Below are 13,910 nucleotides of genomic sequence, written 5' to 3' on the forward strand. Positions count from 1 at the left end.
AAATGGCTTCAACTTATACAGCTCATTAAGCCAGTGTCCTGAAAAAAATAATCAAAAGAAGAGAGATCAAATTACAATCTATGATCTATGGTTATTTATTAGACAAAGACAACAACACAAATAAACAAGTACAGGGTAACTTTTCTCATATTATAAGATGTTTCTTTTCAATATACGGGAATAGAGCAAGAAAGATATACTCTTAGAGAATGGGAGTAATAATATTGGTTTGTAAAAAGAGGGCGTGAGTCATAGACGGAGGCGTTGAGTCATTTCGTCATTTGTCATTTTATTTTGGACTATTTTCTTTTAGAACTGTTTGAAAATTTTCCATATTTCCGTTTAATTTACAAGTTTTTAGTGCTTTTTTCGCGTATATATTTAACAAAGATGCCTACTCAGTTAGCCGACGACAATAGCAACAACGAAATCAGAGCGAAAATAGCGTACAGTGGCGAAGTCCTTATAACCTACATAGATCGGACGATCACCTACGAAGATTTGTGCGAAGAAATTCGGGAAATATGCCGATTTTCACAGGACCAAATCTTCACCATGAAGTGGGTAGATGAAGAAGGGGACCCGTGCACTATTTCCACACAGTTAGAATTGAATGAGGCCATTAGATTATATGAAATCAACAAAGACTCGGAGATAACAGTTCATGTGTTTCCTAACGCTCCACCACAACCAGGAATGCCTTGTCAAGGAGAGGACCGAAGTATCTATCGTAGAGGTGCAAGAAGATGGAGGAAGTTGTACAGAGTAAATGGACACATTTTCCAAGCTAAAAGATTCAATAGAAAAGCGTTTTGCGCTTACTGTCATGATAGAATCTGGGGTTTGGGCCGACAAGGTTTCAAATGTATTCAATGTAAATTATTAGTACACAAAAAGTGTCACAAAGCAGTTAATGTAGCTTGTACTAGTGACCACATTCTTGAGTCCGTTTCACGTGATGATAGAAATGGAGAAATGCCTGTGCCTGTTACAACATCTACAAACGAAAGTATTCAGAGTAGTGTGATAGAATACAGTGATACATCCCCAGATGTTACGGGTGAAGCTGTTCCAGTTGAAGACCCAAACAAGCCGCTGGACGACTTAGAACCAGGTTCCCAACGTCAATACTCTTTAATCGATTTTGAACTGATTAGAGTAATTGGAAGAGGTTCGTATGCAAAGGTTTTGATGGTAGAACTGAAGAAAACTAAAAGAATCTATGCAATGAAGGTCATTAAAAAGGCTCTAGTCACTGATGACGAAGACATTGATTGGGTCCAAACAGAAAAACATGTTTTTGAAACGGCCTCGAATCATCCTTTCCTTGTAGGGTTACATTCGTGCTTCCAGACACCTTCAAGACTGTTTTTCGTAATAGAATTTGTAAGAGGGGGCGATTTGATGTTCCACATGCAGCGACAAAGGAAGTTGCCTGAAGAACACGCCAGGTTTTATGCTGCTGAGATATCTCTGGCACTGAATTTCCTGCATTGTAAAGGAATCATTTATAGGGACTTAAAGTTGGATAATGTTTTGCTAGATCACGAGGGTCATATAAAATTGACAGATTATGGTATGTGTAAGGAAGGTATTCGTTCTGGTGATACCACTTCGACTTTCTGTGGAACCCCAAATTATATAGCTCCAGAAATTCTAAGAGGTGAAGATTATGGTTTTTCAGTAGATTGGTGGGCTTTAGGTGTTTTATTGTATGAAATGTTAGCTGGAAGATCGCCATTTGACATAGCAGGAGCCTCAGAAAATCCTGATCAAAACACTGAAGATTACCTGTTCCAAGTTATCTTAGAAAAAACAATCCGTATTCCGAGATCTCTCAGTGTGAAAGCCGCAAACGTTTTGAAAGGTTTCCTGAACAAAAACCCAGCAGATAGGTTAGGGTGTCACAGTACGGATTCCTTTATTGATATAACAGGGCATCAGTTTTTCAAGAGCATCGATTGGGATGCACTGGAGCAAAAACAGGTACCTCCACCATATAAGCCCCGTTTGGACTCTGACAGAGATCTGGCTAACTTCCCTCCAGAATTTACAGATGAACCGGTACATCTTACTCCAGATGATCCACGAGTAATTGAAAAAATTGATCAGTCAGAGTTTGAAGGGTTTGAGTATGTGAATCCCTTGCTGATGTCCCTGGAAGATTGTGTTTAAAATAGGTTAGTTTAATTACAGGGTGTTCAAAAAATATGAGGTCTTGCTTCAGCAGGTAATGTTCAAAAAAAAATTATATTTAAAACTATGCATTGCTCTGAGCCATGTTTAGTAGGATCTTTTTTCCATATTTTTTTGATGAGGATGAATCACCTTCCAACATTTGACAGTACATTTTTTGAACACTCTGTATATAGGATTATTTATTTTATTAGACATAGTAATTTACACCTTTAGAATAATATAACTTTTTATCTGTTTCAAAATCCCTACTTAAGATTTTTATGTATTTCTAATTTTTTAAATTTAGTTTGTTACGGATAAAATATTATTATATTATAAATATTTGGATTACCTAGTAATCCATGTGAATTCGAATACCTATTTAGGAGATTTAGGTATACTTATGTAAAGTACATTATATTAATGTTGTAAGAATTTTAGGGAATTGATATATGTATGTTTGTTTCTAAAATCAGTATTCAGCTTTATTGAATGCTCATAAGTTTGGTATTTTAGGTATTATATATTTACTCACAAGCAGTATTTGTATTGGCAACTTTTTTAGATTAATCTGAGAGATTATATTGTAGGTATTCGATATCTTCTCTTAATGAGAGGTGATATTGTAGGCATTCAATATCATTTCTCATTAATGAGGGGTGATATTAAATGGCTCCATATCTTAGTGAATATATCATTGTTAATGAGATATTGTAGGCATTCAGTATAATTTATCTTTTCATGAGAGATGATATAGGCATTCAGTATTATCTTTCTGTAATAAGAGATGATATTGTAGGTATTTACTATTATCTCGCTGTAATCATCTTAATCTTTCTTAATGAGATATTGTAAGCATTCAATGTAATTTATCTCTGTAATGGGGTTGATATTATAGGAATTCAGTATTATCTCTCTTTAATGAAAGATGATATTGTAGGCATTCAGTAGCATCTCTAATGAGGGATGATATTGTAAGCATTCAATATCATTTTCTCATTAATGAGAGTTGATATTGTAGGTAATCAGCAGCATCTTTTATTGATAGGTGATTTGTTCAACATCAACTCCTAGTAATTCAATATCAACTCCTAGTAATGAAAGATTGTTTTGTATACATTCCAAATGATAGCCCTCTTTGATGAGAGATGATATTGTAGGCACTTAATGTTATAATATATATGTATATTGTTATATTTTTATACACGATTAAAAATATATTCTATTATAAAATTTTATTCTTTTTTTTTTATTTTTGACAAATGTATTTCCCTTAAATAAAAAAAAATAAAAAAAGGATATAAAATACTTATATGATTAAAAAATACATTCAAACAAGTTCTTCATTGACTCGTTTCCTTTTTCTATGATTATCAACCATACTGGCTGCTTTTAGTGGAATCCCTGACTCGAGTAGCCATGTATTTAGTTTCATCCTGGCATTATGGCCATCTTTGAATAATCTTCTCTCTAAAGTATCCAGTTTATTTTGAATAGTTGGGTCAGAATCAGCATTATTTGCTAGGTCCATGATGAGTCTAAATCTTGTTGTGAATGTCTAAAATAATATAACAAATTCATTATGTAATTATCATTAATTAAAATAAAATTCATATACATACGTGTAGTAATATATTATGTACGTCCCCTCTCCTATCGAAGTGCTTTATGTAGGACCCCAGTTCATAAAAGTATAAATTGAATTTGTGTAAATCAATCGCCGTGGCGTCGGCTTTCAGGATTTCCCTGTAAGCTTCCCGGTAGATTTTCGGTAATTCTGGGGCTAGGATTAGCTGTCGACCGGCTGCACCGTCTAGTACCAGCCATAAGGGAAGTTCAAGCTCTGTGCCGACTTTTAAATCTTTTTCTTCAGCTGACGGGTTTAGTTTACCTGAATAATAATAAAAATGGTACGTAAATTTGGTAATACATTTTATTTATTAAATAATAAATACCCATTCTTGGGACGTCTTGGAGAAATTTGCATGGTGTTCGTTCTTGGGTGGCTAGAATATCTTCAATGGAGAAATAGTTCGGTTGATAACTTGACGATGGAAGCATTCTTTATTTCAGTCTTCAGTTTTAACTTATGCATTTACAAGTTAAAAATAAAAAAGAAATAAATAATAATTTTCATTATTTTTCATTATCAGCTGATTTTTAACCACAAACAGCCACAGATTCAGGATTCAGATTACAGAAGTTGACATTGGTGACAGATCCATCTGTTAAAATCCTGGGTGTATGTTTAGTTGCCCACCATTAAAGTATCAAAAATAATTTAATTGGAAGTGCGGTGGGTAACCATTTCACAAATTAAATTATTTAAAATACTTACTTGTTATACAAAATGATATCGGTAAAAAAAAAAGAAAGATCGATGAATGCAACGTAAAGTTTAGACTGCTGCTCTTTTAATTTTTCCTGTAGTTGGCGGATGGAGAATATGAAATCGACGGTACCGTGGTTGGTGCGAAAACCCGTTTGCGATTCTGGGAGGATTTTTTCTATATGTGGGTGCAGGTGGTTTGACATAATTTTTCCAAAAAATTTTCTTCCGATAGCCAGTACTGAAATTTCTTGGTAGTTTCCGCAGTTTGATGCACTTCCTTTGTTCTTAAATATATTCACTATATTCGCGTTGCAAAAGTCCTGAGGTCCCTTTCCGCTATCCCATATGACATCGAAGAGAGCCTTAAGATGACCAATAAGTTCTTTACTTGCACACTTATAGATTTCCGCCGGAATCGCGTCACAGCCAGCTGATTTGTTATTTTTAAGCTGTATTATGGAGTCCTTTATTTCCTGTTCTGTTATTGGAATGTCTAATACATCGAGGCTGTTATACTGAGGTATTATGTTGAGTGCTTCTATATTGGGGTTGTTGTCTTGGTTAAGGATATGGCTGTAATGCTCTTTCCAGCGGTTTCTGATTTGCTCTTCGTCTTTTAGAAGTTCGCCATTTTGTGCCATGATTGGGCATCTTGCCTTCTTAGTTGGGCCGTATACTTCTTTTACAACCTCGAAGAATTTACGATAGTCGTGATGCGTGGCATACTCTTGAATCTGACTAGCTTTGTGTGACTAGCCAGTTATCCTTTAGTTGGCGCAGGTTTCTTCGGAGCGTGCCGTTGGCTGCTTTAAAGTTGTCTGCTAGTCTTATTGGATTGTGTGGATTTGCAGTGACGGCTTGATGTGCTCTATGCTTTTGTTCCAACAAAGCCTGTATATGCCGTTGATTTTCGTTAAAGCAGTCTGGTTGTTTCTTTTTGTTGGATTTTCCCAGTACTGCTTCGCTGGTTTTATAAATCGCATCTCTTAGTTGTGTCCAGCCTTGTTCAGCATCCACGATTGAGATTGAAGTTATCGGTGGAAGTGATTCTTTGATGGCTTCCCGGAGACGGAGGGCGACGGCGGTATCGTTGTTCTCTAGACCCCGTACGTTCAATCTGGTCATGTTGTTTTGCTTTTTGCAGTGTGGATGTTTGGGTTTTAACTGGATTTTCATTTTTGAAATTAAAAGTCGGTGGTCAGTGCCACATTCGGCATCTACTCTGGCTTTTGTGAGACTGACATCTTTTAGATGCGTCCTTCGAACGATTACGTCCAATTGGTGCCAATGGCCTGATCTGGGATGGATGTTTCCAGGGACCTTTAAACTTGTCCTTCAGCATGAACCACGTTATGTAATGTGATGTGAACCATTATGTAAGGTATCCAAAAAAATCCTTATAGGTTTTTCGCCACTGCACTGCAAGGAAAATCTACAAAATAAAATAGTTATTTTTTGTAAACACTTCTGCGTTAAACCTAAACGGACGCTGCTTGTCAGAAGTTGTGTTTACAGTAATAAAAATTTGCCTAACAAAGAAAAAAATGCTTAACGTTTCGGAAAGTTTTCTCTTTCCGTCGTCGGAAGCAAAAAAATATAAAGAAACAAGAAAAAAAAACTATTTAAAATATTTAAATTGAACTATTCGAGAACACTTTACTTTTTAAAACAGATACGTCTACAAGAAATCGTTGACGTTCTGTTAAAAAGACATTATATTAAGTTAAACTTCAAAATTAACAATTACTACCTGATAATTACTTAATAAGGTAAAACCAAAAAGCCCAAACTTTCTGTATGATTATTTTTAAATTTCACGTATGTTATGTTTATTTATGTAATCTTCTTTAAAATCAAAGAAGCGATTGCCATACATTACTAACATCTACAGATGCATGAGCAATACATTTATTTTTATTAGATTGAATTAAAAAAGCCTCTTTTATTTTTCTTATAGAGGCTATCGCTTCTTTCATTATAATTTTGGCGTTATTAAAATTTATTCTGTGCCCTGTGTCCCATGAATGCTGACAAATCTTAGATTTGTGAAAATCTCCCTTTCTTAAATAATCTTTATGTTCTTTAATTCTAACATTTAAGGGTCTAGATGTTTCACCAATGTAAAATTTATCGCATTCACAGGGTATTTGGTATATTACATTTTTTGTTTGTTGTTCTGTATTCGTTGGTTTAGTATGTGATAAAATTGATCTAAGTGTATTTTGTGTTTTGAAAGATGTTTGTATGTTATATTGTTTTCCTATCCTTCTTATTTTTTCCGGAACGCCTCGTATGTATGGAATTGTAAGTTGTATATATTGTGTATTGTTATCTTTGTGTCTATGATTTGGGGTTTGTATTTCGTTTAATGTTTTGTCAATAAAATATGGTGAATAGTCGTTTTTTATTAACGTATTTTTTATGTGGTTTATATCTTTGTTTAGTGAAATGTCGTCTGTACATATTATTTTTGCCCTATCATATAAACTTTTTATAACACCTTATAAAAAACCATTCATGGGATACAGGGCACAGAATAAATTTTAATAACGCCAAAATTATAATGAAAGAAGCGATAGCCTCTAAAAGAAAAATAAAAGAGGCTTTTTTAATACAATCTAATAAAAATAAATGTATTGCTCATGCATCTGTAGATGTTAGTAATGTATGGCAATCGCTTCTTTGATTTTAAAGAACATTACATAAATAAACATAACATACGTAAAATTTAAAAATAATCATACAGAAAGTTTGGGCTTTTTTACGTTTTACCTTATTAAGTAATTATCAGGTAGTAATTGTTAATTTTGAAGTTTAACTTAATATAATGTCATTTTAACAGAACGTCAACGATTTCTTGTAGACGTATCTGTTTTAAAAAGTAAAGTGTTCTCGAATAGTTTAATTTAAATATTTTAAATAGTTTTTTCTTGATTCTTTATATTTTTTTGCTTCCGACGACGGAAAGAGAAAACTTTCCGAAACGTTAAGCATTTTTTTCTTTGTTAGGCAAATTTTTATTACTGTAAACACAACTTCTGACAAGCAGCGTCCGTTTAGGTTTAACGCAGAAGTGTTTACAAACAATAACAATTTTATTTTGTAGATTTTTCTTGCAGTGCAGTGGCGAAAAACCCATAAGGAATTTTTTGGATAGATGAATCCGCCACATAGGTATAGACTTTTTTTATTATGTAAGATGATGTGAAAGGAAGCCAAAAATGCAATAATATACAGGATGTTCCATTTAAAAAAAAATTGAGCCACACTTTTTTGACCCCGCAGAAGTTAAAAAAAAAATTCTGAAATACATTCTGGTACATAATTTAGGTCTGCACTTAAACAAAATTCTTATTTTTTTTTATTAAGAGCTACAGAATCCCGACGCACTTTTATATTCATCAAAGCATTAGTTGTGTTATTATTATAAGCGTCACATTAGTTATGCTAATAGAGATTTTTTAGACTTTAATAGTCCTCTTTGCTACGGTGGGATGAAACCAATCCTTTTTCGCTAAAAGTGCTGAATCGAGAAATCAAGTCGAGACTGGCCCGTCTTTCAGCTGCGAAGGGGTCGATCGACCGTGCCGGGAACAATATGGGAATCGGTGTTTGGAACACTTCTTCAACGACTTTGTTGAAGTTTCCCGTGCCAGGCTGCTTTATTATGTCTTCCCGAAAGAACTTTTATATACAGTGCTGTTTGTTGGCAGAGAATATTCAGAAAAGAAATCGAGTGTTTGGAAAACGTTCAATTCTCTGGAGATATATTCCGGAAAGGTGTGTATACAGGACGTTTCTGATTGTGATTTTTCAAGTGTTTCTAACAATGACCTCTAAATAAAATTTTACATATAAATGACAGCGATCTTCATATCATATAGCCATCATTGACGCAGTGTAGTGTTTTATAAAAAATTACCACTGCGAACGGCAGCTTTTCATCGGGGAGCAGTCGTGGATAAGGTATTTCACTAGAAAACTAATCAATAACAATAAATAAAAGCACAAAAAACATTTTCTGATAAAGAATCTAGTGGGCTGCTGTAATTTTTTTAGGAAAAAATCTAGTCGGCCGCTGTTACTTTTTAGGATGTTCCTAATATTATTTTATTTGACATTACTCTACTGCAACACGTTATTATCTAGATGATTATTATTATCGTTATTATCACTAGATTCTTAATCTAAAAATGTTTTTTGTCATGACATGTCATTGACATGTAATGCTTTACATTTTATTTTTTAATTTCAAATCGGTGAGTTTTATCAAAAAAACACAAGAGATAAAAAAGCTTCTAAACAAACTGAACTATCCAAATTAGTTTTTTTGCATGTGTTTGATAAGATTTTTCTTTAAATTTCGTTAACAAGAATGATAGGGGTAGTTTATTTCAACCCCTTCCACTCATTTTAAAAAAGTGAAAAAAATACCAGAAAGTGTGTTTTCATAACAGTAATGCTTCCATAAAATTTCATTAGTCTATCTCTTTTTGTTTTCAAGATAAAAAATAAAAACATTATTTTTCCGCCATCTTTGTACCGCGATATCTCCCTAATGGTTGACTTTTGACCCAACGTTTATAAAGCAAACTACCCTTTATTTTGAACAAGGAATCACCCCCTAAAGTTTTTCGCATTTGTTTTGAAACACCCTATTAGACATTATAGAATAGAAATTCAACGGAAAATAGTACATTATAATCTGAAAAGTTATAGAAATAAATAGAAAATACTTACTTGAATCTAAAAGTAAACAAAAATATAGATAAAAAATAACAAGTGGTTTAGCTAGTATGAACAAAAAAAAATTATGAAAAATAATTTCACAAAAAGAGTTACAGCGAAATAAACAAAAACAGCGAAACAAACCCTTTGATATTTATATTTCATAAAGGCATTCGTCTCTTGCCGGTTCCGGACCGGCGAACAAACGAAAAAATATGATCCCGCTTCCCGGATTTTATTATATAAACAAATAGGAAATTCCTCGTCGTAGAATAAAGCTGCGAAATAGTGGAAATTTGTATCTGTCGGCCGGGGATTCTCCGTATCGAATAAAGCATTTATTTCGGCTCGAATGTTCCACGTCTGTCACATTTCCCCGAATGACAAATCGTCGTCGTTTCCTTTCTTTTCTGGACACGCACGAACGGCTCATAGATATACACGGTGGCCCATATAAGTCTACAGAGAGATCCCGTAAACTCAACAGTGTAAGGCCAGAATATTACACTATCAAATTTTATTGTCAAAGATCTTTTATAAAAGATATTTGATCAAAAATTTGACATTGTTAATATACAGGGTGGCGAGCGTCTCTCTGACGCCGCGGAAGCTCCAAGGAGCGAAAGCATTTTATAAAAATATACAGGGTGTGCCAGAAATTAGTGCAGATATTTTAAGGGGTGGTAGATCTGGTCAAAATAAACATATTTTCTCTTTACCATTTTTAAAATAAATTGAAAATAACCGAGTTATCTAACTTTGAAAATTTAAAGAAATAATCGCAACATTTTGAGAACCGTCGGCAGATATCGCCAACTACATCCAATTGCCCGGATCAAGCCCGGAATTCAGTTAATTCGACGCACTGTGTTGCCATAGGGACAAGAAAGTATATGTTAAACCTGAGGAATTTGCAGAGATGCATTACATTTTTAAGATTGTGATATTATTACATAAAATAAATTAAAAGTTAAATGTTTAATAATGTTTTAAAAAAGTTAAATTAAAAAACTTACCCAATATTAAAGAAGATACTTATGACAGATCGATGTAACTGTGACAGTTCTCTTTTTCGATATACACTTAACTAAAATACACTTCACTGTGCTGCTTTACTTGTACATGCTGTAGTTATTATAATAACTACTAAAATATCAGTCCCCATTTTTAACACATTATTTTCATATAGGCCTCATCACAATTTGAATCACTGATTCACAAAACACCTTGAAAAGCACACATTACTTTGAATACCTTTCTGAACGAATAAATGTTGAGAATTATTGTCTCTTACCGCCACTTTCCGAACTACTTTCAATCTAAGAAAATACATGTTTCACTCAACAATTTTAAATACGTATTTTGTTTTTTTCGCTATTTTTTCTATGTATTTCCACAATTCCATCGACAGCCCAATCGTCGCGTCGGCCGCCGGCCAAGAGAGCGGCGCATCACTGGGAACTGCTCCTTTGTCGCACCGCCGTGTCGAGCTTGCGCCATGCGAGGTTGCCGTAGTTTCAACAATTTCAAACTCAAGACACTCGAAGCAATCAAATTCTTATTAAATTTTAAAAATAAAACAGAAAAACATGAAAGGAAACAAACAAAACACAAATGAATTGGTCATTGATAAGGTCACAAAAAAGAAATTTCTAAAATGTTTATCGTAATTCAGAATTTAATACATCGAAAACAGCCCGACGAATAATCAATTCATTTTTGTTTTGTTTATTTTCTTTCATGTTTCTCTGTTTTATTTTTAAAATTTAATACGAATTTGATTGCTTCGAATGTCTTGAATTTGAAATTGTTGTAACTACGGCAACGTTGCTTAACATCGTCGTCTGACGCAAGCCCGCCACGACGGCGCGGCGACCGGCGACTCAAAGGACCAGTTCACACGCGGCGGTTCTTGGCTGACGGTTAGGCCAGAGAAGAACGACCGGTTAGGCTGTCGATGGAATTGTCGAAATACATCGAAAAGACAAAATACGTTGTAAATAATTGTTGAGTGAAACATGTATTTTCTTAGATTGAAATTAGTTCGTAAAGTGGCGATAAGAGACAATAATTCTCAACATTTATTCATTCAGAAAGGTATTCAAAGTAACGTACGCTTTTCAACAAATAGGTCAACAATAACAAATAGTTAATTTAACATATTAGGCTATACCGGATAAATTCCAATTTAGGTAGCTTTTATTGTAATTTAACAATCGTTCTTTATTTCTAGAAAATGTTAAATATGTCAAAAACCTTACATTTTAGTCATATACTTCTCTTATAAAACTCACCTTTATGTTTCTCCCAGAATCCGAAAATCAATTAATATATACAGGGTGTCCTAGGCTGAGCGTGCATTAGAAGTTTCTAGGGAACCACAATATCTAGATCGGAGATTTTTTATACATCATTGTTTTACAGCGAGATCTATCGATTAAAAATATTTTCAATATGGCGGCACTTCCGGAAATACCGGAAGTTGACAGCAACTTTCTAATTTTAAATGGGTGCCCTCATTTTTTATTACATACTTAAATTCTCTGTAAAATTCTATGAATATTGATGTTAAACACTCTATACCTAACTTTAACCGTTTTTGAGAAAACAAATATTTAAAATTTTTGGACGAATAAAAACTTGCTGTCAAAAATATTTGTATAGCCTAAAAGTCAAATTTAGTTATAAAACAACGTGTGAGAGGCGCCACCCTGCACAATATTTTATAACACTGTCAAATTCTTTGATAAAATAAAACCTTTGACAAAGAAATTTGATAGTGTAATACTGGCATTAGGTTATGATGTTGAATAAAATCACCGCTCGAGTCCGTTTTACATTCACATTGTTTGAAAAACCTCGACTATCCGAGAGAACATAATAAACGAAATTAGATCCGTCCGATGTCGGCCGAACAACGAAAGAGCTTATTCGGAAACGATTCGGTAATAGACAAGAGAGAGAGAAAGGCGCGCGGCAGCCAAGGCAGCCGAGACATTTCCGCTAACGAGACAACTTAACAATAATTGATTTTAATATTATTCATAGGAACGCGGTCTGGAGAACACGGCGCGCGGATATTTATTTGACGGCGCTGCCGCCGGGCGAGACGGCGGCGAACAATAAAGATAATGGGCTTCTGGAGAGGTACTCGTTTTGGCGCCAATCAACATCTAATATGGCTCGACGACAATGGGGAGGAATTTATGGTCGTCGCGCACTGTATACCTGGATGTCGGGAATCTAACTTAACGCTCGTCATAGGAGTGTAAATTACGACACAATTCATAAACGTTTGAAGTGAAACTTCTTTACGCGCGATGGGAGTAAAAATTCAAAGCCGTAACACACGAGACACACAAGACGGAACGTCGTAACTCGAGCCCTATGTAAGCTAGGGGATTGAAACTCTGAATGTAGGTGGGGCTCGAAGAGCCCTATCTTGTCATATTTTGACGACGTTTCGGGCGCCACAAAATCCAATCATCAATGAATCAAATCAAAAGATCGTCAGATTTAAAGGGAATTTTGTATATTGATAGATACCAAAGATAACTTATAACTTCTATATACTGAACTGGAAGCCCAAGTAGCATTTGGACGTTATCTAACGTCGGGTATACGTCGCGTCCAATAAACCCGACGTCGGGTACCAACGTCGGTTCGACCGCCTGACGACCCTTATTTGCACCTAAATGGGGAATACAGATTCGGGTCGCCTCGACGTCGGTATCTGACCTAATAGGGAATGTAATTCTACAAATTACCAACGTCATATTACGTTGGATTTCAGTCACTTAAAATTCGTCGCTAAGCACTTACGTTACGTTTGGTTTCATATTCGCTACCAAGAATACATAAAAACCTAACCAAACTACCTAATTACAAATGGATTCATAATCACTCCTCCTCGAATATAAGTGCCTACCTAATTTCATATTATAATAATTCTGAATCATTAATCCAGACATCAGTTTTGTCAACGGAAGTCACTTTTTTGATATATTTGATTAAAATACTCCGGAAAACAACGAGCGCCTTCAAAATTAGGTAGATTTATGAAATAAAAATATCTATAAAAAAGTAACTCGCAAAATATTTTTTTTATTTTCTAGCTGGTTTAATCATAAAACTGTACTGGGGTTCCCCCCAAACTTATCAATATTATTCTACTAGAAATCGGAATGTGAATATAAATTTTAAAAACAAAAAACGATTTTAAAATGGCTGACAATCGGATACTTGTTAAGAATGGCGGATTTCTGTGTCCGACTTAATATAAACTACCAATATACAAATTCCGACCGGGTCTCCAACATTAGTCGTCTCACACGACCGAAGTCATCAAACCGGACGACCGGCAATCGTATTATGACGTATATAATTCCAACGTACGCCACGTAACCTCACTTTGCGTATCAGTGATTTGTGGATTTGTGCAACTATATTTTAGTTTTTGTTTTTTCCTTAAAAAAATGGGCAGCCACTTTTTTAAGATAGTATATATACAAAATTTATAAGAATTGGAACCAGTACCTCACATGTGGGAGGAGGATGGTGTCTGCTGGTTTCCTAAGCTAAAAAATGAAATTAAGATGCACCAATGTAATGCAGCATCTCTTCCGGATAAAAAGCATTCGTGGGTGGAGGCAAGACTCACTACTACTATTAT

At 34.5% G+C, this 13,910-nt stretch overlaps 2 protein-coding genes across 2 annotated transcripts; one reads left to right on the plus strand and one right to left on the minus strand.

The window, feature by feature from the left end:
• Window positions 1-245: 245 nt before the first annotated feature.
• LOC115887118 (atypical protein kinase C) lies at window positions 246-3,416 on the plus strand. The gene has a single exon (XM_030906447.1). The coding sequence runs from the start codon at window positions 391-393 to the stop codon at window positions 2,173-2,175; it is 1,785 nt and encodes a 594-aa protein (XP_030762307.1). The 5' UTR covers window positions 246-390; the 3' UTR covers window positions 2,176-3,416.
• A 23-nt stretch (window positions 3,417-3,439) lies between these two features.
• Window positions 3,440-4,374, minus strand: LOC115887119 (DNA replication complex GINS protein PSF3). The gene is made up of 3 exons (XM_030906448.1): window positions 4,134-4,374; window positions 3,801-4,069; window positions 3,440-3,736 (listed from the first exon to the last, which is right to left on the minus strand). The coding sequence occupies exons 1-3, from the start codon at window positions 4,237-4,239 to the stop codon at window positions 3,509-3,511; spliced, it is 603 nt and encodes a 200-aa protein (XP_030762308.1). The 5' UTR covers window positions 4,240-4,374; the 3' UTR covers window positions 3,440-3,508.
• Window positions 4,375-13,910: the final 9,536 nt, after the last annotated feature.

The sequence above is a fragment of the Sitophilus oryzae genome, unplaced genomic scaffold (genome assembly GCF_002938485.1).
Source record: "Sitophilus oryzae breed Bouriz unplaced genomic scaffold, Soryzae_2.0 scaffold_552_pilon_pilon, whole genome shotgun sequence".
NCBI classification, from domain to species: domain Eukaryota; kingdom Metazoa; phylum Arthropoda; class Insecta; order Coleoptera; family Curculionidae; genus Sitophilus; species Sitophilus oryzae.